The sequence below is a fragment of the Hippoglossus stenolepis genome, chromosome 11, assembly GCF_022539355.2.
Source record: "Hippoglossus stenolepis isolate QCI-W04-F060 chromosome 11, HSTE1.2, whole genome shotgun sequence".
Classification (NCBI taxonomy): Eukaryota; Metazoa; Chordata; class Actinopteri; order Pleuronectiformes; family Pleuronectidae; genus Hippoglossus; species Hippoglossus stenolepis.
In genome coordinates, this window is record NC_061493.1 from 3,111,817 (window position 1) to 3,136,970 (window position 25,154).

At 39.2% G+C, this 25,154-nt stretch overlaps 2 protein-coding genes across 10 annotated transcripts in view; one reads left to right on the plus strand and one right to left on the minus strand.

Annotated features, from left to right (window-relative positions):
- Window positions 1-672: 672 nt before the first annotated feature.
- On the minus strand, window positions 673-11,048 carry odr4 (odr-4 GPCR localization factor homolog). Of its 4 annotated transcripts, none has more exons than XM_035170292.1 (14): window positions 10,923-11,048; window positions 10,510-10,613; window positions 9,157-9,273; window positions 8,737-8,829; window positions 7,495-7,601; window positions 7,377-7,413; window positions 6,836-6,979; window positions 6,621-6,716; window positions 5,972-6,019; window positions 5,570-5,689; window positions 5,370-5,481; window positions 3,699-3,902; window positions 2,836-2,889; window positions 673-785 (listed from the first exon to the last, which is right to left on the minus strand). In XM_035170292.1, the coding sequence occupies exons 2-14, from the start codon at window positions 10,606-10,608 to the stop codon at window positions 715-717; spliced, it is 1,302 nt and encodes a 433-aa protein (XP_035026183.1). In that variant the 5' UTR covers window positions 10,609-10,613; window positions 10,923-11,048; the 3' UTR covers window positions 673-714. The 4 variants fall into 4 exon arrangements, with proteins under 4 accessions (XP_035026183.1, XP_035026185.1, XP_035026187.1 ...); XM_035170294.1 differs by having other exon boundaries at window positions 10,919-11,025; XM_035170296.1 differs by having other exon boundaries at window positions 10,510-10,609; window positions 10,923-11,013.
- Window positions 11,049-11,805: 757 nt separating this feature from the next.
- Window positions 11,806-25,154, plus strand: part of LOC118117752 (nucleoprotein TPR) — a 30,241-nt gene continuing 16,892 nt past the window's right edge. For 4 of the 6 annotated variants that reach the window (XM_035170273.2, XM_035170274.2, XM_035170277.2 and 1 more), the window contains exons 1-23: window positions 11,806-12,062; window positions 13,134-13,238; window positions 13,446-13,510; window positions 14,520-14,610; window positions 14,789-14,892; window positions 15,034-15,198; window positions 16,052-16,144; window positions 16,232-16,312; window positions 16,432-16,519; window positions 16,626-16,763; window positions 17,088-17,182; window positions 17,924-18,121; window positions 18,254-18,361; window positions 18,556-18,779; window positions 19,653-19,816; window positions 19,922-20,046; window positions 20,170-20,318; window positions 20,493-20,655; window positions 21,053-21,187; window positions 22,429-22,569; window positions 22,690-22,894; window positions 23,501-23,700; window positions 24,109-24,249. In XM_035170273.2, the coding sequence (XP_035026164.2) occupies window positions 11,912-12,062; window positions 13,134-13,238; window positions 13,446-13,510; window positions 14,520-14,610; window positions 14,789-14,892; window positions 15,034-15,198; window positions 16,052-16,144; window positions 16,232-16,312; window positions 16,432-16,519; window positions 16,626-16,763; window positions 17,088-17,182; window positions 17,924-18,121; window positions 18,254-18,361; window positions 18,556-18,779; window positions 19,653-19,816; window positions 19,922-20,046; window positions 20,170-20,318; window positions 20,493-20,655; window positions 21,053-21,187; window positions 22,429-22,569; window positions 22,690-22,894; window positions 23,501-23,700; window positions 24,109-24,249 (3,129 nt within the window). In that variant the 5' untranslated portion in view covers window positions 11,806-11,911. The remainder of the gene's footprint in view (window positions 12,063-13,133; window positions 13,239-13,445; window positions 13,511-14,519; window positions 14,611-14,788; window positions 14,893-15,033; window positions 15,199-16,051; window positions 16,145-16,231; window positions 16,313-16,431; window positions 16,520-16,625; window positions 16,764-17,087; window positions 17,183-17,923; window positions 18,122-18,253; window positions 18,362-18,555; window positions 18,780-19,652; window positions 19,817-19,921; window positions 20,047-20,169; window positions 20,319-20,492; window positions 20,656-21,052; window positions 21,188-22,428; window positions 22,570-22,689; window positions 22,895-23,500; window positions 23,701-24,108; window positions 24,250-25,154) is intronic. The other 2 variants (XM_035170276.2, XM_035170275.2) reach the window with 2 other exon arrangements.

Consider the following 25,154-nt stretch of genomic DNA (forward strand, 5'->3'; position numbering starts at 1 on the left):
TTTAACTCATTCCTGTCTGTCTCAAGGACAAACCAGACAGAAGTTAAATTAGGACAGGAAAGTTAATAGACGTGTTAAGTGCATAGGCAAGGAGAGGAGAACAACAAACTGCACCCCCCTGTTTAATGTGTCGAGGATTTCTTTTGACTGCAGAAGCACTGAACAATGATTAGAGAAAAGCACCAGAAGGCCTGGACACTGAGGCTGATTTGTATGCAGAATGCATGCAAGTTGGAAAAGGTAATTTCTATGCAAACTTTAAACCAAAAACAAAAGAACCTGAAACAGAAGTGGATTTCCCACAAGGTTTTGGCACAGTGCCAGTGTGTGTGTGTGTGTGTGTGTGTGTGTGTGTGTGTGTGTGTGTGTGTGTGTGTGTAAATTTACAACTGCAGGTAAATGGCTACAGAAAAAGACAATACATCATACTATTATTATTTACTGAGTCTTTTTTTTTACTCTAGTGCTAGTGCTAATCTTATGATGTTAAACTAGATCAGATTATAACATTTATATAGGTAGATAGATTGTTACATAGAAGGGACATTAACTATGTTTCAACAGAGAAGCTGTGACTGTACATCTACAAGCAGCATTTGTCACTATACCTACAGAGGGAACTGTTATTACTATCATTGCTTTCTTCTTTTCAATAGAACCAGGAAACACTTGTTCAGAACAAATTCACTTTATTTTGGTATGTGTTTATACATGTCAAACATCATTGAGATAAAGCATTGAGGCAGCAGCGGCAAGTACGGCGGCAGCAGTAGCTATGGCAACACCTGGACAACACAGAAGAGAAGTGTCATGGCAGTGAGTGTACAAACTTCGAACTCTTTCTCACATGGCTTGTGAAAAATCTATCAAATGGCTAAAAAGAGAAATAAAAGAACTGTGAAAAGTTGTAAAACAACTACACATAGATGTGAAAAGACTACAGATGCAGTGGCTGCAGATGTTTGCATTAAATAAAGGGAGGACGGAAGGTCTTGGATGCCCGGTCTGTGTGCAACCTCAAACTATTTTGGTTTATGTATGTGCAGCCACACAAAGTGCACAACAGCTGGATGAAGATGAATATGGACGAGAGGGAGTGGTGTCTAATAAATACACTCTCAGCCTATCATATCACTAGATTACTCCCTCCAAAACAACTGTTCATCATACTGATCCATGATGAACACAGCTTGACATGTGAGTATAATGGAAAATGCCACTGATCAATGTCTTACTACTGTTTTGACCTTTATCTGTGCAACTGGGTGCTGGGGTTGATTCCTCTTTCTGTAGCAGTAATGCCAGACGGCAGATGTTTCCTGTCTGATTTCTGTTTTGTTTCCTGTTTATCATATTGTATAAAAACATTCCTTTTTAACTACTCGTGGTTGCACTCTGAGCGATGTTGCTGCCTGTAACCCTCTGCAGAGCTTGATATGGTTCCTTGGGGTCTTAATGAAATGTGTGTAACATACTTTGGTCAAAATACCACAAGGATCATTTACAACTGCACCATTTTTACCCTGTATAAAACAGCCCTCCACAGAGTGACCTGTTTTGAGTGCCTGTTCCTTTAAATGCTAATGAGCCAGCTCCCCCCTCCCCCCTCTCCCCCCATGATTTTAAACGATATAAATTACATATTTTATATGATATAAATGATCAAATATGCATCCCATACTTTGTATTCCCTTCTGTTGTCCTGGAGTTTTAATTTTCCCAATCACATAATTAAATGTCCCCCTCTGCCCATCCACTACAAGCACACAAGCAGACAGACAGAGAGAGAAAGAGAGGTGGGGTGGGGGCTATGAAGACCATCATTTACCCCGAACCCCGACATTCAACGGGTACAACAACAAGCGGAGAAAGCAGAATCGCGGGCTGACCTTATATATACAGTCTATGGGGCTGACCAGCGCGGAGAAATGCACGTCCCGTGTGAACAGCTTCCGCGTCCGGTGTAAACCCGGCGTAACGAGTGGGGGCTCTGTGTTTGTGCCGGTGTTACAGTAGTGCTGAACACTGCGGAAGTCTTCCACACTGCTGGCTGTGTGGCGTTGACACAAATTCCAGCTCACGCACGGGAGAGCGAGCGGTCGCGCCCGAGCAGCTGCTGCAGCCTCCCAGTCCCAACGATCCAGACAAATGCCACATGTGAGTGAATCGCGGGCTGTAACGAGTGTGGGGGACGGGGGACGGGGGTGAGGTGGGGGAGGGGGATGAGGTGGGGGTGGGCCAAGGCCATGTAGGGAGACTTCCAGTTCCTTGTTACGACACAAAACCCAGGAAGCTCAATCGAGTCACTCAAGCATGACGTTTCTGACTTAGAGGAACCATAACAAAACGCACAAGTGTTTTTTCCCCAGAGTTTTTGGGTTGGTAGACATGCCAGATACCCACATTAACCTGTAGAAGCACTAACAAAGTGGAATTTGAATGCTATGTCCCCTTTAAGATTATGAACCTGACCATGTTTGTTACAAAGTTTAAAAAAGTGTGACTTTATTATTGTGGATGAAATTCATCAATTCAGATCCATCCCTAATCATTACATCAAGCTAATGTATGCTGATGAGAATGCACTATAATTTGAACATTCATTATGGTTTTTCCATTTGTATAGCCTGAACCATTTTTGTCCACACTTGACTTCACAGTTACAACAAATCTCTCAAAACTCTTTGAACTGTAAGTGACCAGTATTTGAAGGTGGCAGATGTTTGTTTTTCTTTGCTGTTACTGTGATGTCATGAGACTTTTCTTTTAATACTAGTCTGGGTGGTGAAGACAGATGCAGCAGGAAACAGGTGAAGCTGTTTCCTCAGTACAAACCTGTGAAGTTGTTTCTCTTGGGCTCTGGCACTTTAGCAGTTTCCACAGTGGCCTCTGGAAAAACATTAAGCACAATAAATCCATATATATGAAAAACTGACTTAAATAATCCATTTACAACCTTTACATGCTGCTGGTCAGTGAAAACTTGTAATTTATGTTGTAAAGGTATAAAAAGTCTGTTCTGAGAATCATGACCCGTCTGTCCAGCTGTAGATCACATCTACTTTGTTACTTTTACTGCTACTAACAGTGCTGTCCATGCTTCTGAAACAACAGCTACACAATATTCACGTGTATCTCAGCCAATAGTTTTGTTGATTTTCCATTTTTCGATAGATACATACAAGTTAAACAGAGGGGGCAATAAAGGAGGTGCCAAAAAGGTGCTGGCTGATTCCAATTTGGTAAGCCCCGGATCCTTACCAAAGTTATCGCAAAAAAACCTCCATACACCAAATAATTAATTCATCATCTCAACATAATGGCATTTAAAAAATATATATTTAATTTCAAGTATGTATGGTCTTTCTGGATTTTTACAATTCATCATAGAGTTCGTCTCCACTTCCCTTTAAAAGAGCTTCTTGACTACTATGACCTTAGTACAGTATAGTGCCAACATGTTGTTGATGCAAGTATATACCGTGTATGATTTATAACCAACATTGTGGTAATATTTTAATACCAAAACCCTTATCAATCCATTCAATAAGCAATAAACAAGTCAGTGATGAGAGGAAAGAGAATTCAAAATGGTACTTTGATTTCAATCTGCTCTTACTATAAAATATATTTTGTTGTGACAATACTACGTTACAGATTTAATGCACATGAAGCCCACGGTAAACAACTTTCCTGACCTGCTTTAATATTGCTCTCTCTGAGTTCAGCAGTCATCTCCTGCCTGGTGTCTAAGTCTTCCTCAACTGCATCAATGTCCAGCATCTCCTTCAGCCGGTCAGTCATCTCACACAGGCCCTCGTCACTGAACTGGTAGTCACAAACACACACCAGCCCAGTCGCTTTTACAGGACAGAAGATACGCCGAGGGAAGCAGAATTGCTCTGAAAGAGAGACACAAAGGAGCCGAGGTTAAACATTTCGTAGATATTTAGGAAAATTATGAGATGGATTAAGTTTCAACATTTGTTGCCTATGTTATTATGGTTATCAATAAAAAAGTTGGTACAAGTGGCAATTTAAAGAAAATAGTTCATTAAGTTTCCATTTGTTTCCAAACAGTTCCAGGGTTCCCCAAGCAACAGTGAGGGTTAGTTGATAGGTGACTTGAATTAAGGTGCGGTCAGAAAAAACCTGTTCAGATGTGGAAATGAGCAAAAATACATTTGCTTCTGTCAGTTCATTGCGTTGTGCTGCCCTGTTCACTTTTCTCAGAGCTCAGTTTAGTTAAACTTTGACCTGTGAAGTTGCTAATCATAAGCTAAAGGGACAATGGGTTCAGTGAACTTCACTGACCAGATGTGATGCTGTAGAACCTTTGTGATGTGTTACAACAGGAGATTGGCAGCATGACTGTGCAGAGATGATGTGATGCAGTCATGTCAACATGGAGCTGAATCTCAGAGGAAAGTTCTGAGATACATATTGTGCAATCAATGAGGATGAAGAGCTGAGGCTATATAAGAGGGAAGGCAAATGTGTGGTTACGTTTGAGCAACACTCAAAACGTACGTGCTCTTGTTACAGGTATAGTCATTAACCTTTCTGTTGGGCACATTCCCTCTCAAGATGTACGTTAATATTTGTTAATTGTTCACCCTGTACTGTAGCACAGTACAGGGTGAACTTGTGTCTTAACATTTCTTTGTAGTGTTTGAGATTATGCTGAACAGGAAATAGGAACCCTTGTACATGATTGGCTCCAACTGCTTAAAGTGTGGCCCCATGTGTTTCCTTTTCCTGCCAGGATCCTGATTGGAGAGTTTAGAGTTTAGGCAGCCTGGCATTTGGGGAGGCTGTTTTTCTCAGCTCGCCAGGGTGCCTTTTGCAGATCACCACAGATTTATGCTTGTAAATTTTTTTGATTCACTCCAATATTTGTGAACTGTTATTTTCATAGTACTTGAAAGACAAGACAAGATATAGATAAAAAAAAGTGGCCTCATATACATAGAGAAACTTTTGTAACAGGGGTGCTGTTTGGCTTTTTTTGGTTTTTAATAAAATAGTTTAGTCAGGTAGGTTATATTTAAATTTTTGGTTTCCTCAATTAGAAATGTTATTTGAAATAATTAACTCTGAGTCCTATTTGGGTTATATTTGTCTCATTGAATTTAATAACCCTATTTTCTCTTTTCAGTTTACCTCATTTGTTTGTTTGCAACAATTAATGTGATCTCCTTAAATAACTTTTATAGTAAATATAATGATAAATATAATAAAGTAACTTATTTTTAGCCAAAACCTCTTCATGTTGGTTCTCTTTCTCCTTACGAGCCATGTCGTAGGAAACCTTTGTACTTTAACTCTCTGATTTGTGTGTGTGTGTGTGTCAGTGTGTGTGTATGTACCAGTCTGTTGTGTGTCTCTGCTGCTCTTGCTCTCCTCCTCTGATGTCAGCAGCTCCTCCAGGAGCATTTGAACCCTTGTGCTCACCGTAGAAATCACATCTCTCTTCAGCAGCTGTGCACGAAGAAATATTTCATGATGTTGAGGATGAATGTTAGAATATAATCTACATTTGAAACTATCTGATGTATTAACACTTTACCTTTTCAGCCAGCTTGGCCTTTGGCTTGTTGCTGTGTAGATACGCTCTGCTGTGGATTGTTCCTCTGACTGACAAGCTGCCTCCACACTGTTGGATCACATCTGTTTGCCTCCGTTCACCCTAACACACACAGGACGTCATAATCTTCCTTTATGAACATCATGCACAATGGTAAACCTTATTTCAGCCACCATCACTTAATTTACCAACCCTAAAGCAGCAGTGATTATACAGAGAACAACATACAAAACAATAAAAAAAATTGTGAGAAATGCTTCCAAAAATTATAAATATTCAAAAGTGGTTTGCATGTAATGGTCTTAAGAAACACCTTATGTGTGTCTCTTACTAATGTGATGACTGTGGCTGACAGTATGAATGCAGCATCTTGTGTAGTCGTACCGGTTTGATGAGCAGCTGAGCTGAGCACTTCTGTCTCACATTCCTCTTCTGCAGTGAAAGTACAGAAAACAAAAGGAATGGAACACATGTTGATGCATGCAAGAAGAGAATAAGACTACAGCGATGTAGTGGACGGATGGACAGTAGGGGAGAGTGGAGTTGTGTTTTTTATTTTAGTTTGATGATTTAGAGTAGAGTTGGGGTAGGACAAGACAAGCATGTTGCTTCAGACAGAAAATTAAATCTTAATCTATGTTAATTTATGTTCCTGAATTTTCAAATTTATTTTATTTTATCTTTTTTAAAGTAAACTTAACGTTAAATGCGTGAGTTTTTCAATGATCACATTATGAACAGTAGAATTACGGCATTTGTGTGACAAAGTAACAGGAATGTACATGAGAACTTTCTTTTCAACTCTTTAATGAATGTTTGCTGGGCCACTGCTGTGTTGTCTTTGATTGTTGCAGCTCTATAATCAGTCCAGATATAAAAAGGACATAAATTATATATTTGAATCCAACTATTGCTGCCAAAGTGCCCTTGGGCAAGACTCTAATTTGTTTTTGTTTGGAGTCTTCCTGGAATAAATACACTCAATATATTACTTTATGCAGTTTTATAAGTTGTTTTTTTTTATGGATACAACCTGTCCTGCTGTAAGCTCTGTATCCTCAGGTAGCTTTTTTCCATCAAACAGACAAAATCCACTCTTAATCTGGTCCGCCCACGCCTTCAGTCCCTCCTGCAACAAATACAGACCTGAGAACAGTTCCCCTGAAAAATCCTAAAAAAGGCTTAATTTTTATGTGATTGTGTGTGTGTGTGTGTGTGTGTGTGTGTGTGTGTGTGCACGTGCTTTACCTTAACACATACATCCATGTTTTCTGTGCTAGTTCTGTTGTTTGGCAGAGGTACCAACATGTCCACATTTAGACAACACGACACCATGGACCAGGAGGAACATACACCTGACTGGTACTTCCAGTCGGCAGGCTTGGCCATGCTCTGGAACAGAGAATGATAATTATATAACTGATGACACAACACTGGGATCATCATGACTAAATCTGATTGTAAGGTCTAAGTTGGGACCTGGGTCAGTAAAAACAACTAAAATTTGAGTACGAAAATTTGAAATCTTTAATCCGAGTCAAGTGATTTGTCCTCAGCTGAACTCAAACCAAACAGATGGGAAATCTTGAGGGCCATTCAAAATAATCAGGATGGATCTTTGGAGTGTTTCTGTAAAAGGGCTGATTATTCATTACCTAAATATTTCAACTTTCCTTTTTGCTGTGGGTAGATCAGTGACTTTTGCGGCCTAGACATTACTCATTTAAAGTACTACATTGGGGTAATATGTCATATGCTGCTTTGTGAAAAATGAAAGATAAATTCTGACCTTGGGATCTTTGACATCAAAGGTTCTGCAGACGGTCCTGACATGTGGGGTTAAAGAATATCTACACACAGTTTCTGGTAGCTACATGATCCAGCGAGAACACTGTGCTAAAGGATACTTTCTAGTTTTGGGGTTGACGTGAAGTATGACACATTCTGTGACGTCATCATCTTCAGGGGTCCACAGATGCTCTGAGGAGATCAGGTTCTCAACAGCAAACACCAGCTGCACACAGACAATACGCAAACACACACATACACACAGATACGTACACAGGGATCAGATAGATAAAGAGTCAGAGCAATTTTGTGAGCAAGGGATAAGGGACAGCTTTGTGTCTGTCAGCTGATTTTGATGTTTTTCTGCCCCTTATTGGCCAAAAACTAGTAATGCAGCATAAAAGCATCATACCAGTGGTTTTGTATATTTACACAACTGACACCCATTTAGCAATTATATATATTCTATATCATTTTTTTTTTATTTCTAGGGGCCCAATGGTTTGAGCTCATTTTAGTAAGTTATCAAAATGGAGCAGAGACTTGAAACCTACTCAGCCTAAATGCAAATATTATGATAAATAAATGCAATATAATAATAAACACTTCACCCCTGGATTCTGTTCTGGTTAGTTGATTTTAGAATTTTAATAAAAACAATTTAATAAAATAATTTCAGAATTGTTTGATGAATCTTTGAATCCTTCCTGGTCGTCGTGCATTCACATGCTGAAATCAAAGTTTTGCGACAAAGTTTCACCATTCAAATAAAAATAAGCCAATTAACAGGCATGAATGTTGTAAAACTAGTCATAAATATGGCAGTAAGTTGTACTGGATGACTAACAAATTTTTTTGACTGCCTTTAATGCGGAAAAGATGAAGGTTTTAGGTGCAACAATGCAACATTCTTATTGTTATCATTCTCAAATCAGATATATGCTGCGGACTAGTTAGCAAAATGACTTTTTCCTAGGAAAATGTTCACTTATGAAATAAGAACTAACTAGAATGTTAGAATGAATAGTTATTAACATGGTGTTTCTCATGGAGCAGAGTGTATCCATTCAGAACTATTTGTAGGCAGAACATCAGTCCTGCTAAACAATACAGCATAGAAATACACAGAGAGAACTTAAATCTCCCCCGTGGAAAGTATGCCGAGAACAAAAGACTGTTTTAAAAGCTGAATCAGAACTAACATGAGTTATAAATGTGGATGTCTGTTTTGACAGGTGAATCAATGCATTTTGAGGATAATTGTCAGGTATTAGAAAACTAAAATATAGCTGAATGCTTTGGCAAAAAACAGTGGTTACAAACACGCAAAACCACAGTGGTTGTGTTTGAGTGAAACTCACCTGTCGGAGTGTGGTTAGTGTGTCCTTGCTATCAATCTCAGTGATAATGAAGACTCCCAATACAGACAGGCCTCCAGGCAGCATCCTGGACACCTTAAAAGATCAAACCAGTAGCAAATGCATACTACATGTGACACACATGTGGTTTAGAGTCTACAGACACGGGCAACAACACCTTAACTGTTTTGGCAACCATATTTATCATCTCTTGGAAAATAGTTCCATATATTTAATTCTACAATGAAGTTATTGGACAGTTATGTGTATTTTACAACTACTCATGCATTGACTGTTTTAGCTCAGTGTATCAACAATACAAACAAAGTATGCTCTAAAATAAAAAACATTCTTAATAAAAAAAACACTCACATACTCAAGACCACATGCATGTGTATTAGGTTAGAACTCCACTTTACCCACCTGTCGGGCGTGCTCAGTAACCCACTCCTTGTCCAAGAAGTCTCCAGACGCTACAGCAGACTCCTGCTTATAGGGTGTGCGAGTCGCCATGACGACAAAATCCCTTTGGGCTGAGCTCTGAAATGTTAAGTAATTTTCATCAGTTACTGTCTCTTCAGTGCACATACACCTCATGTCATGTCATGATATGAGATACAATACTACAAAACATCCAACATATGTTTTGTACATCTCCATAAATTAGAACATAGCGAAAAAGTAAAAAAATGTTGTCAGTTAGAACCCTTAAAATTTGAATATATCCTACACTTGTTACACATTAACTAAAAGCATTTTATCTAAATTTTGATGATCACGGCTTACAGCTAAAAAAAAAAGGAACTCAAAACATTAGAATATTTAACTCCGAGTTTGATAAAATGACTATTCATTCAGTATAAATACCATGTATCGAAGCATTTTCATATTTTCATGGGAAAAAATGGACTGGAAGGGAAAAGTGTGGTAGTAAAGGGTGCACAGGCAACAGACCTAACATGACAGCAGCTTTGAGAAGATTGTCAAGCAAAGCAGATTCAAGAACTCTGCAGGAGGCCTTGATTGAAATTAAAACAAAAATTACGCAATAAATATACTAATGTTTTACTTTACTTGTAACGTAAAACGGATTTGGGGTTCAGTGTCTTGCCCAAGGACACATGGAATCGGGGAGACTGGTATTAAACTGCCGCCCCCTTGGTTAGTGGACGACCCACTGTACCTCCACAGCCGCCTGCACCACTTAATTCTGCAGCTGTTTGCAAATAGTGGTCTTTCAATGGACACCAAAATGGATTACCACTAGATTGCCTAGATATACAATATGCCTACTCATGTATACTACCATTTTTGGCAATACCATGATCATAACAATTGTCGCTGATGCTCCCTTCATCTCTGTCAGACTTTTACTCTTGTATAAATACTTTAAACATTGATACACCTCTCCATTTATGTAAGCCACTGTCTTTTCTCGTGAATGTTGTAAATGTTTTTATTTTAATGTGCTCTGTTACACGTGGCATCTATTGCACTTCTCTCCATCCTGGGAGAGGGATCCCTCACATATGACTGAAGTTTCTATGTTTTTTTCCCTGATAAAAGTTTTTTTTGGTAGTTTTTCATTACTCTTGTTGAGGGTTAAGGACAGAAGATGTCGTACCTTGTTAAGCCCTATAAGGAAAATTGTAATTTGTGAATGTGGGATATACTGTACAAATACTTCCCAGATACATTTTGACCAAAATGTGTCTACTGATGACAGACAGTATGTAGACACGTGTATATTTTAATGTTGCACAGATGTACACGTACCTGTCCAATGAGCAGTCCTGTGAGGGGACCAGCTTGCTGTCCACACAGGTCAGACAGATATCTCTCCACAGCATCTTCTACTAGATAACCACGACCCATTCTGTCTGAGAGGGTGAAGAAAAATGTCACTGGGTTTGTTCATCACAGAGTCGCACAACAGCAACAGCAACCAGCTAAATGATGGTTTAATGAGAGTTTACAAGTTTACTTCATGGTCACTGTTATCTACAATAACACGGTTTCTGACTGATTGAAAAGCAACAAGCAGTTAAACCTTTGGTTTGGTTACAGGCAGTCTGCTCCTGCAGCTAGCTGACATCACTAATAAACATACACTGGAAGAGCTGTAACTCAGAGGAGTGCCACAGTTGGCGCTCGAAGAACGTGTCCGTGTACAGTGAGTAAATACCTACAAGAGGTCAGTGGATTAAATGAGAGGCTGAAGACAACTTTGACAGCGGTGGTTCGTCAGCAGAGCAGGCAAAACACAATGTACCAAGATGCTTTGCGCTGTGACGTGTTTCCGTCGCACGTCTCTGTCGTAGTCATAGGGGTCGTAGTGGATGAGTTAAGGCAAACTAGTCAAGTTAGACAAGAAACTAACGGAGCAGTGTTCATTTAATATCAAGATAAAACTTCTGATGGAAAACAGTAAAACTACGTATTAATTCCAGACACTCCCTGTATTGCACTTTAGCTAAAGCATGCTAACTTTTAATAGCAACTAAATGAAGGTGCTGAAAATACAAACATTAGCATTTCACATTACGTGTAGCTTGTAAGAAACTTACAAGCTTTGCACTTCTGTCTGTGGTGAAACTTCCTGTTATTCAAATTTAGGATTTAATACATATTTAAATACCGTACACATTGAAATAGAAAGAACACAGACGTCTCATAATAAGGAAACGTGACGTTGATATTTTGTGATTATAACATAATCAGACACATCAAGCAAGACAATAAAAGCAAAAATAGATATGCATGCAGAAAAAAAGAAAGAAAAATGGTGTATGAAGATGTCTACATCAATATATGGTGTAATTTTTATTATATTATTACAGTATTATCCACAACATTTTGAGAGGTTATATTGGCTTTTTATTGAATGTTATTTTGGAAATGGAGTCATAGAGAAGATGAAGTTCAACACAAAATGATTCAGTGGTGATCTGGAGCACTCTGACTGTATAAGACAGATAAACTTGAAAGCAACGTGTGTAGAATATGAGTCAGTGCTTATTTTAATTTGAAAGATTTGGAGCGTACTTCCGGTCTTCCTGTTTGAGAAGGTTGACACTCGCACATTGTCACCGGGTTCTCGGAGAAGAAGCATCACCGAGTTATTCCACCGGAGTTCGGTGTCGGTTCTCTGTTGTGTTTGTCGGGGGCAAAGGTGGAGATGGCGGCCGTGCTGCTGCAGGTCCTGGAGCGGACGGAGTTAAACAAACTCCCGAAAGGCGTCCAGAACAAGCTGGAGAAGTTTGTGACGGAGCTGCAGAATGCTAACGAGGCGCTGAAGACACTGCACGAGCGCTTCAAAGCAGACAGTGGTGGGTAGCTGTGCTTTTCCAAAAGAGTTTACCCAACAACAGTATAAACTACAAACTGTAAACTGACTGAACGTTATTGTCTAAGCTCATACATGTTGTGTGTTGTGTTTCTTAGAGAGCTAATATTAGGCGGCTAACTTTAGCCATGATGTTGTGCTAACTGGTGAAAGAGAGTTATGACGACTTTTCTTTTGAATTGTACCTTTTATTCCAAAATCTACTGACTTCTGTGTTGGTGTTTTTATAGCTGCTAACAATAAAGTCTGGTTGAACGGTTCCTCAATACAGCAGCTCTCGTATGTTCACAGTTACGAGTTCTGAATGAAACATGTGGTCAGTTTAATCCATGCTACGTTATATATCACAGCACACTTCCACTGGGAGCTGTCCCCTTGTTTGGCTGAGGAGAAACATTACTAACCATTCAAAACATGCAGCTGCCTGTAGATGAGATCTGAATGTGTAGTAAATGCTTATCAGTGACATATATGAAATAAAAGTGTGCAGGCTCATCTGCACACTACAGTGCCAGTTTGCAAAACTGAGAAAACTCATTCTTTTCTAGTCTTGATGACCGCCCAAAACTCTCTGCAGTACAGTTTTGCCATTCTCCCTTTCACTCATTCATATAGTGCATATATATATGTGTGTGTGTGTGTGTGTGTGTGTGTGTGTGTGTGTGTGTGTGTGTGTGTGTGTGTGTGTGTGTGTGTGTGTGTGTGTGTGTGTGTGTGTGTGTGTGTGTGTGTGTGTGTGTGTGTGTGTGTGTGTGTGCGTGCGTGCGTGCGTGCAGCACACACATTACTCATACACTGCCAGCACAGCCGTCAGGGACAATTTGGGGTTCAGTGTCTTGCCCAAGGACACATGGAATCGGGGAGACTGGTATTAAACTGCCGCCCCCTTGGTTAGTGGACGACCCACTGTACCTCCACAGCCGCCTGCACCACTTAATTCTGCAGCTGTTTGCAAATAGTGGTCTTTCAATGGACAGTATTTAGTAACAGTGTTAGGCTTAATTGCTGTCCTGCGTACTCATGTGTTCCTGTTTAATGTCCTCCACACCTACAGAGCAGCAGTACTTTGACATCGAGAAGAGACTGTCAGAGAGCCAGGAACAGATCCTGTCAGCCACCAGAGACTTGCAGACCCTGAAGGAGGAAAATAAGAAACTCAGTGAGTTATCACACACATATACAAACCTTAAATCTTTTTTCCAATTTTGATGAAAAGAGTGAATGTCGGTGACTTTCAGTGAGAGCAATGTTATCTTTTTGTTTTTAAAGCTCATTAAATCTCTAACCATAAAGTTTAACAAACTTAGACTTGTGTACTCTCCTTTTCTCTTCTGTGTCTGACTGTCTCAATGCTTCTCCTGTACAGATGAAGAGCTGAGTACTCTGAAAGGAATAGAGGGAGATACCTTTCAAGATAAAACACCACAGCAGGTAAACATACGCCAACACCTCACCAGAAAGTGTCAGAGCTGTTCTGTTGTATTCAGTTCACTTCAATTCAAAACTTTATTGTTCACCCGAGGGGCAATTCAAGGAGAGCAGGAGAGCAATCAAAAGTGTACAGGCAGTTAATCCAGTAACATAAAGACAAGACTAAATACTAACAAATCTAACTACAAACATATTTAGAAAATACAAAAAGATACAAATATATCAATATAATTCTTACATCCTGAGGATGGATACGGTTGTAGCTGAAAAGCCCTCACCTCACCCTCCCCTTCCAAGCATGAAGGAGAATCTCATGGCAGCCATCAGTTGTCATAAACACTCAAAAGGTAGTTTGTCCGATCTAGGATACTTTGTTGGCCTCTGTAGAAAGGACCCAAAATGTATTCCTGTATTGTTTGGTTGTGATGGTGCTAATAGAATACATGGCTTCAAAGTACTAGTTTAACATTTTTCTCTTGATCACTTTGCACAGACCCTTTTATTGTCTCGAAAATAACTTAAGAAATTTATGTACACATTTAATTGTATTCAATTTTGAAATTAATAACACAGTAAAATGCAAAAAAAAGTTTGAAACAGAATTGTGAGTGAAGAAAGGTCATTAAATGATTTCAGTGAATGGTTTGGATTAGTGGCATTTCATTTTGTAATCTCAAATAACCTGTTTTGTGCCATTCTTGTCTGTTTAAAGCGGAAGTGATGAGCAAATGTCAATATTATTCACTTTTATTTCACAAAAAACGACCTGTTCATAGCTGTTCTGAAATGTAGGCAGTGTTGTATGATACAGGAAAAGAGTCAAAATTAAGACCTTTCCCACAATTTCTGTTAACTTGTTTTTATAGTGAGAGAGTAAATGACAGTAATGGGTCTTAACACTTTGGAAAATGAGAGATTTCAGTTAGAAAACTTTAAAAAATCTTTTTACTTTGTCATTGATAGTAGATTGATGGGCAAAATGTGTTTGTGTGTGTGTGTGTGGCTACAGCAGACAAAGACCAAGTATGAGATTGAGGCAGAGAAGAGGGAGCTGGCGAGGTTGCTGGAGAAGAGAACACATGAGGTGGAGAACCTTACACGTAAGATATCTGGACCCCCTCACACTCAGACACTCAGAAAAGGACCAGTCACAAATCTGGAAACATTTAATGTTAAATCTGCATTTCATATTTACATAAAAACACCTGTTTTTCTCTTTAGGCATTTTAGTTACTTTTTGTGAACTGTGTGTGTGTGGGCATGTGTGTGTTTTTGCAGAGGATGTGAATAGTCTAAACGAGAAGCTGACTGAGACAAACAAAGTGAAGATGGAGCTGCAGTTGAAACTGGATGAAATACAATCATCTGAGACATCGCTACAGGTACATAAAGGATATCACTGAAACCACCACAGTTCTGTATTCAAGTTCACATGGGACTCAGCTTAACATGCATTTTTCTCCAATGATCCCTGCATAAAATCTTAGATTGTAAAAAAGGCTAACCAATGTTGTGTGTTGCAGCACCGGGAGAAGCGTATGGAGCAGGAGAAAGAATTACTGGAGAAGAAAATTGAGTGGTCAACCGCAGAGCTGAAGAACAAGACCGATGAACTGCTCAACACCAACAGAGACAAAGGCAAAGAGATACTGGAGCTTCAGAGTAGTCTGAAGAACACCAAGGAGCAGGTAACGCACAATAACAACACACATCCAGAGTGAAAATTCACAAACTGAGCAGCTGCAGCTCTCACTTACCTCTGATCCTACTGACCCTACTGACCTGCATATACTGCTACTGCGTTAGGAGGTAGAGTGGGTTGTCCACTCGGCTGTTCGATCCCCCATTCATCTGCCATTCCACACTTGGGTGCTTTGAGTAGTCATCAAGACTAGAAAAGCAGTTCTTCTAAGCAATGTAAATACAGATTTACCATTAACCTTCCATATATCCGCACGTAGCTCTATAGAACCTTCAGTGGCTTAACATTTTAGATTACAACGTGACGTGATGGATTAATAGTCACTTTAGAAAGTTATTCTCACATCTCAAGGATAAGTAAAGCAAATGGGATGTACCAAAGCAGATGATCTAAATTCTTCAATGAGAAATTTCAGTTTTTGATTTCTGTAAAAAGATATTTGCCAAAACATTTTTCATCCTTTTATATATTTAAAATTAGGGCTGGATACTGATGAGTGTATTCACAATGAGATAGCAGGTGTTGGCTCACCATCTTGAGTCACGGCAGTCTGTATAGACTATAGACTAATTCGATTTTTTTTGCATGTAGTTAAAAAACAAATTTCCACATTTAACACATCATGCAGGCCAAAGTGAACCACTTACAAAAAGTAACCACGGCATACACAGAATATTCAGCACAGAATCATGTATTTAGTCAAATCTGCTTCTGTGGTTTCTGTTTTGAAAATAAACTGAACACGTTTCAATACTATTTTTAGGAAGCATTAAAACTTTCACTCAAATAAAAAAAAAAACAGACATGATATCTTATCCAATAGCATTTCTCTTTAACAGGTGACCACACTGGAAAGTCAGCTCATTTCTTTGAAGCAAACCAGTGAAAGCCAAAGTAAAAGAGCTGATGACCTCAACAACAAACTCAAACAGGTAAAGTAAATGTAGCATTGTTTTCTCCAACTAGGAAGTTCATGTTATTTCATGTTTGTTGGGAATATGGTCTTTGTGTCTCTTCAGGCTAAAGATGAGCGGAGTGCCATGGAGGAGAAATACCGCAATGAGCTTAATGCTCATATCAAGTTGTCTTCACTGTACAAGGTGGGAGTCACTGCAGTGTTCAATAATTAAATATATTTTGTTAAAAAAACAGGACATTTTAGTATGAGGCAGAATCTTTCCAGTGTATTGTCATGTGACTCTTGTGGTTCTCCCTATAGGGGGCAGCAACAGATATGGAGACAAAAAACCAAGAACTTTGCAGAGCTGTGGAAGAGCTCAGCAAAGTTGTTAAAGACACCGGGGAGGGTAAGACTCTTGGTTTTTGTCTTACAAACATGTTAAATATGTGCATGTCTATTTAATATCATGGCGTGATTGCTCCCATTTTTTCCTGGGTATGTTGTCTTTGCAGCCAATAAGACTCTGGAGAAGAAGGTGTCTGAGGGAGCAGAACTGAAGACACGGCTTGAGGCAGAGCTGAAGGAAAAAATCAAGAAAATGGAGAAAGAGCTGGAAAATGTCACAATGAAGGCTTCTGGTAAACACTGCTGTAAGAGCTCTCTCTCACTCTCTTTCTCTCTCACACACACGCATGCACACATGCTCCTTCTCTTACAACCTAAACTGAAGCTTTGAATAAAGGATTTAATAGAAACAAGAGCAATATGATGATTTGTGTGTTATTCATTAAAATATATTATGTTTTACTATATTTTAGGTTTCATTTACACACATGCAGATAATTCCAAAGGTATATTTACCTTTTCTTGCTGCTGTAGATATTAGTTGTATTGAGGCTCTCTGCTGTGCGGAGGTGACTGTTTGTCCTTTGTCCCTACCACCTCTGTTTAAGCATATGTGTGTTGGGCTCCAGGTGTGCCTTCTCTGACTGAGGAGCAGCTGGACCACATGTGTCCTTCAGCAGCTGCCATTGCTGCGATTGTAAAGCCTGGCATGAAGTTCTTTGACGTGAGTAGATTTGGATGTTTTACATCACTGATATGGTTGATATTAAGTTCACAATGTTAATATGAATATTGTCAAGATTACGATAAAAAGTACAGTATGTGTTCAGTGCAGGGAACCACATTTTACTGTTATACAATACACAGGAAACAATCGCCCTTATTAAGCAACGGTTAATTTGCAATAAATAATAGTAATTTAACGATGACATCATTTACTGTATCACTAAAAGTCAAACTATATTATTGACTTATTGTTCAGCTTTAACAGTAAACTGTGGAGAGTACTTTTTAATCTCTAGTAGATTTTTCAATGAGTGCCTCACAAAGCCAAAAATATATAATACTAAAGCAGAGGTTATATGTGAATATGAATAAAACTAGAAATACCCAAATTCCGGTCTGGAAAGGAAAACAGATCAGAAAATAAAGATAGATTAAAATGATATGCTAGTAGAATAACCTACAATGTGTAAACATTTACAAAGCTAAATTTATTTAACACACATGTTAGCGGATATACTATGTGTTTTGGTAAGTAACAGAAAATAATGTTTTTGTTTTTTTTACAACAAAACTCCACAAGACACGTTGAACATCATAGATTTGAAGTTTAGGGGAACAGGTTTTAAAGTGTAAAATATGTTGTTTGACAACCTGCACACGTTCTTCATGATCAGCTAAAGTAACTGTAGTCTTTAGTAACAGAGAGTGTTAACCCTTCATCCTCTGTTTTTGTGTTTAGCTGTATAATGCCTATGCAGAGTGTCAGACGCATCTTCAGCTTGAGAAACAGGAGACCAACAGAGTGAGCCGAGTGCTGGATGAGATCGTCCAGGAAGTCGAGTCCAAAGCACCCGTCCTGAAACGTCAGAGACAGGAGTATGAGAGCATGCAAAGGTCCATGGCTTCCCTGTGCAACAAACTGGAACAGGCTCGAATGGTGTGTGATAATATACGTTTCTCTGTTTGTGTCTCTACTATGAATTTATTTTGGACTTTTATGCAATACATGTATTCACCTTAACTTGTTCTGTTATGTAACACTTGTATGTTGTGTACCATTTTTAATCAGGAAATCCACGGTTTGCAAAAAGAGAAAGAAGAGACCAAGCAACGCTGTGAGGCATTGGAGAGAGAAAAACTGAGGGTAGAGAGACAGTTAGATGATACATCTACACAGGTAAACACCAGTACATCGATACTTTACATACAACCTGGAGGTCTGTGCTGCAATTAATCATCTCCATCTGATCTGTTCTTAACATTATGTGAAAAGGGGTCGATAAGATATGATGGTAAAAAATAGAATAAAAGTAGATCCCTATTGACTGGTGCAAATGCTTTCATTCATTCATTCATTTATCTCTGTACAAGGTGTGTGTTCTTCTGGCCGAGCTTGAGGAAGCCAGAGGTAATCGGGTGATCAAGACTGACAGCAGCTCCGCCGACATTTCCAGCACCTCTGAAGTCAACAACCCACGCCAGTTGTCTTTCCGCAGTGTTGAAGAGCTGCAAAAGCAGAACCAGAGCCTTCTGGGAAGGCTGAGGGAGCTGGAGCAGGAGAAGGACAGAGAGCAGAGCCGTGTGACTTCAGCACGGTAAGTTCAGCCAGTCTTACCTATACAGAACTGTGCTGGTTTTCTGCTTTTGAGCTCTGTCATGATGAAAGTTCTAATTTCTTCTACTAATATTGCTGTTATAACTGTTAATACCATTGCTAGCATTAGATTTAGGGAATATTAGGCCTCACTCACAAACAGTGCGTATGCATACATCTTTGCTTAAACAGTGCTTAGGAGTGTTTGATGCACGAATCTGGAATTCATCAACATGTTCTTACCTACATTTTTACGTACTCTGCGAACAAATTTAGAACTTCCTCAGACTATGCGTACACACAAATGATGAAGGCCCGGCTGTCCTAGAAAATCTAAACACACACCCTTTTAACTAAATGGATAGTATATTCATTTTTTTTAAATAAAAAAGGCTTTAATAGACAACAATAATTCAATTTAATAATGCATTTACCAAATGTGTTAAATAACCATGAAATTGACGCCCTTTCGTCCTCATCTCCATAAAAACCTGCTAAATTCATATTTATGGGGCATTGCGTCGCTTCTTCTGCAACAATGAAGTTAAACACTGTTGCATAATAATCTTATGCAATCAAACTGATACATATATTAAGTTATTAATCAATTTTAATATCTTCATACTCTTCATCATCATGAAGAGTAAGAGTATCATCATTCAAATGTTCACAAACACCTACACCATTTCATTTGTATAATAGATCATGAATATGAATATATAGATCATGGTATAAGATACCATGACACCATTCTTTGCAACATTAGTCATTGTCTAGTTCCTGCTGTAGTTCCGGTGAAGTGGAACACTGATGAGCACTGAAGTTGTATGAAATGTAATTAAGACATAAGCTTTGTCTCTATGGTTCCCCACAGTGTGTCTGAATTGGAGGCCAGTGTGGATAAACTCCAGAAGGAGGTGGAGCATCTGAGAGAGCAGAGGAACCAGCAGAAACAGCTGGCTGACTCCAACGCCAGACAGAGAGACATGTACAAGGCCCTGTTGACTCACAGCACTGGCTTCAGCCTGCCTCCTCAAGGTAACAAAAAAATACTCACATACAGGAGCCTCTATCATGAACTTTGGTGAACAGTTGGCTAAAGTTCTTTGCAGAATAAGACAACATTTCAATGTGTGTCTACAGGTCTAGAGTCCTCATCCCAGCCTGCACATGTTCGTCCTTCAGCCCCAGGAACTCGCTCTACTCCACAACGAGCTGCTGCCGTCGAGGCAGCACAGAGTACTCAGGCTAAAGCTGCTTTAAAACAGGTACATTCATACACACACTGACTCCAAGCTGCATATCCCTTCATATTTGCTATGAAAAGGGGGGAAAGTCTTTTAAAGTAAACAAAAAATGTTGTGATTGAGTGTTTATTTACACACTTCCAGCTCAACGATGCCTTCAGTCTGTATAAAAAAGAGAAGGCAGAGAACGACAGGATGCTGAATGAAACAAACGACAGACTGCAGAGCCAGATAACAGAACTCAGCTCCAGTCACGCCAAGCTGACTTCTCAACTGGAGTTCAGCAACAAGAGGTGTGTTAAATGAATGTTGTGATACTGTGGCATATCCTCATGCGTTTGATTCTGCCTAGTTTTCTTTTTGTTCAGGAATGCTTTCTCATGCTAACTATCAGCTACTGCTGCTGTATTTCCCTCATGACATACTTTTTTACTGTGTGTGCTTATTTTATGTGTCCTTGTTGTCAGGTATGAGATTCTCCAGGAGACTGTATCAGCCTACCGCAGAGAGATCTCTGCCCTTCAGGACAGGAACCAAAAAATGTCTGCTACGGCCCAACGACACGAGCACATCATCCACACAATGACCCAGGACCTGCGGCAGGCTAATGAAAAACTGTCACTGGAAGAGGTGAGGAATTTATGTAATGGGAAGAACAAAGCGAAAGATTTCAGGACACAACTAAAATATATTAAGTCTGCTGGATTCAATAGAGGTGAAATCAGATGAATATTGCTATCAGTGTGCAATCATATATCCTTGTATGATAATTACCTTTTACAGTAATTCAAGATGAGACAGAACTTGTATATATAGTTTTGCAAGTTGTGTAATGTGAACTTGACTTTAGCAGTTTTTCCCCGAATGTAAAGTCTATTATACTTTAGTATGTAATCGACAGCATATGGAAATTTGTTTGGCATATACATATTTCTGAAAACCTGCTGCCCAAACTTTAGTGCTCCTTTCCCTGTGAACAAGCAGTCAGTTTTTTCCTATCAATTCATAACCTTCTCTGTTTTTGTAGGTGCGTGTAGTGAACGTGACCAAAGAGAGAGACATGTTAAGACAGGCAGAGAGTCGACTGACTCGAGAGAAGGAAGCCATACTGGCTGAGCAACGTAACCAGAACCTACTTCTCACCAACCTCAAGACAATACAGGTACATATACACTCATAGGAGCTGTTCCAGTTACTCTCCCTTAGCCCTACCACTAGATATGAAAGTGCCCCTCTCTGGGTGGTGTCCCTTCCAAACAGAGTCATAAGGGGTAGGGTTAGAAAATCCTCCACTAGGAGTTTATCGACACAAATTGTCATCAGCAGACAACCAACGTTATTACAGTGACAAACAATATCAACTAACATTATTATAATAACAACTATCAACCAAAATTTTATCGTGGTCCTGAATACACTACTGTTGAATGGGTGTTTAAAAGGCTAGATGGCCACTACCCCTCCATCACAAAGAGAAATGGGACAACAATACCCCTTCAGGGCCATGCCTAAAACAAAGGGGGAGGGCCAAGTGGTAGGGCTAAGGGGTAAATTGGGATCAGCCCATACTGACCATGTTTTTACTCTCAGTTGAACAAATCTCACTTTTTACCCTCATTTCATGAAATAAGAGAAATATTTTCTATTATGTTTACAGTTAGTCAAGAATGATGCTCGGCCTCTAACACAGTCCCAAAAATGTAACCATATCACCCCAGTTTCAGCATCCTTGCACTGGCTTCCTGTTTATTTTAGGATTGATTTTTAAATTATTTTAATTACATCAAAAATAATATAATATATTATATTTGATCTTCCTACGAACAAGGATGCAGTCTGAGATCCTCTGTTAAGGCGTTGCTAACCATTCCGAAGTCTAGGCTGAAAACCAAAGGAGACAGAGCCTTTGCCGTGAGGGCCTCTATACTTTGGAACAATCTACCAGAAGAGATTATATTTGCAGAATCTTTTTATTATCTTTATCTTTATTATTATAGTTTTTATACTGATAGTTTGAGTTTCATATTGTTTGTTGTAAAGCACTTTGTTATTGAAAAGTGCCTTACAAATAAAGTTTTCATTATTGTTATTATGAGGCAAAATCATAGTAAGCCAGAGTCCTGCTCAAATTCATAAGCATTACAGTAATTATCAATTATATTTTCACTAGCAGAAAGTTTCATGATTTTTCTATTTATCATCAACTATATATATTGCAGATACTCTCATATGTAACAATGACTAAAATCGACGACGTTCAAAGGTGTAGGGTCATTGTATCCACATTGATACAGCTCAGACAGTGGCTCAGTTCTTTACTGTTAGAAGTTACCACACCAGATGAGCATTTAATTCATCTCTTCTCATGATTCGTCACATTTGCCTGCCTTCACATTTGTCCAGTTGACTATGGAGCGAGCGGAGACAGAGACCCGCCAGCGACTGAACAACAAGATCGAGCATCTGGAGGCAGAGCTAGCTTCCATGAAGAGCAGGATGGACCAGGAAGTTGCACAAAGACATTCCCTCGGACGAACTATGGATGTATGTAGAGTAAATATGATTACTGCTTGAGTATTTATATATACAGCCAAATAAGTGTTGTTTGGCTTGCAGTCTGTCTTGTCATAACCCTTATTCCTCTGTCACCTCTGCCTCCTGCAGGCTCAGCTGTTAGAAGCCAAGAAGCAGCTTGAGACCCAGAACATCCTGCAGCAGAGAACCAGGGAGTTGTTGCGCAGCTCTGAACAGCAGGTGGCAACACTGAAAACACAGCTGGCTTCTGCTTCATCCTCTGAGGCTGTTACCAGCTCCAGCAACACCACCACCCCAGCTACCAGAGCTGCACCCGTCAGAGCTCAACTGAGAGGTGAACAGCGGCTCAACAAAATGTTAACAGTCAATATTCTCTTTCTTAACCTTTAAAGTTCTTAAACTTTAGCCGCTGTCCTTTGACGGGGATGAGCTGTGATTTCTGACTCATCACTTTGTTAAAACACAATCGGTCTGATCTCAGTTATGTTGCATCACAATATATTTATTCCTTTGTGCACACAAACATTGAAGATAAGCCAAACTTAATAAAGTAAAACACCAAAGGGATCTGTCAGTCAAAAGATTATACCGTCCCCCGTCTCATCATATCCAACCACCGTCACTCATACACACTTCATTTCCTGCCTTACTGTGCCCACAATACTTAACAAAAGGGCAGCAGGGAGGGACATACATATTAATTACTATTCTAAATTATAGTTGTAAATAGTTGAATCAAACTATTATTTTTTATTTTTAAATAACAGAAAATCCATTAAATCAATATCCAATTAAAGTGCAAAATGGCTCCAATAATACTGATGGGCACAAATATTAAACAAGTCTCACAAGAACAAGCTTTAAAAGTTCAACAGTAAGACCAGTACTATATCTGTAAGTATTAAAAGCCTTTACAAATTTTCTCGCTTTTAACTCCTAGTACGCCCTCAAGCGCCAGCAGCCTCCCAGCAGCCTCCCAGCCAATCAGAACAGGAGATTGCAGAGGTGAGAGGTCTTCTCCGTACTGCTGAGGAACTGAACAGTGAACTGGCAGAGCAGCTGAAGAATGCCAATGCTACTGTGGATCAGTACAGAGCCGTGGTACTGACTCTGGAAGACAGTCTGAAGAAAGAAAAGGAGGTAGGAACTGCCACTTATAGACTCCTATCATTCTCAAAAATTGCTTTTATTTGATTTTAATATTCCACTATTCAAACGGGGGGCTTCTCAGCGAAGTAATTGTGACATATTCAACCAAGTCATTTATACTGCAGCTGACAGCAGTTAGCACCATGCAGTTACCAGAACAACATTTTAATTATTATATTCTGCTCCGTTTTACCTGTTATTTTTCCGCCAATACAGGAAAAAATATCCAAATAAATATTGTGAATGATTCAAAACAAATTGTCCAGCTCTTGAAATTGATTTGTCTGTTCTGAGTGTTATATTGTTTTAGTTTATCTTTTAAAAAGAACTTTGAAGAGCATTCAATTTCAAAATGATGTGCAGATACCCTGTGTAAACTGATTTTTGTCACCTCTTCAGTCCCGCTCCCCCCTGGAGATCCGACTGAAGGAGTCGGAGGAGGTGCAGAAGCAGCTGGAGAAGAGGATTGTAGAGGTGGAGAAGATGAAGCAGCGGGAGCAGGATGAGGGGAGGAAAGCTGTGGACGCGGTGGAGAAACAAGTAAGCCTGTTCACACACACAAATGTACCTATGAATCTTTGTGAATTTAGACTGTATTTTATGTTTCTTTTACAAATGTTCATTTGGACTTTGAAACTTTGTGTTGAATAACTACCCCTGCCTCACAGAAATACCACACCTAGATTTTCATTTCGCATAAAAATGTTGTCTGCAGAGATACGCATAAATTGTAATCAAGATTAACCGAAAGCCGCTATAATCAATATTCTAATATGTTTAGATAAAGACTATTCTAATAAAATGTCTCTATCTATGCTGCCCTCCCCTCCCCAATCCGATTGCACACAAAAATGCATGAATGTTTTAGTTTTAGCAAACAGCCGGGCAACAAAAGATTGAGTATATCTTGGTCCAGGCAACACGGTTGGAAGTTAAACATTGTTAAAAATCTTCATATACTATCGATATTCTAACAGAACAAAGTGGGTTGAAAATCAGTGACATTGCTGTTTAATGGTTTAAACAAACAAGACGGGAGAAGAGTGATGACACAAAGCTCTACATGGCCGATGTCCCAACCTCAGATTTTTGGTGGTTTACTGTTGAACAATTTATTTTAGGGGCCTGTCAGTGATGCTAGTGTACATGAATCCATTAAGAAACTTAATTGACAAACTTTGTAAATACAAGTTTAGGTAATTAATCTTTAATAATAACCTTTTTCTGGTTCAGTTTTCTGTTATATTATTATTAGTTAATTTAACATCTTTATGGATTGTTGGATGGACCAATCTACCAATTTAAAGACTTCACCATGGGATCTGGGAAATTGTGATACACATTTATCAATATTTCCTGACATGTTACTAACTACTAATCAACTGATTTATAATAATCTACAGAGGCACAATAAAACAGGGGACTATTGGCCTGATGGACTTTTC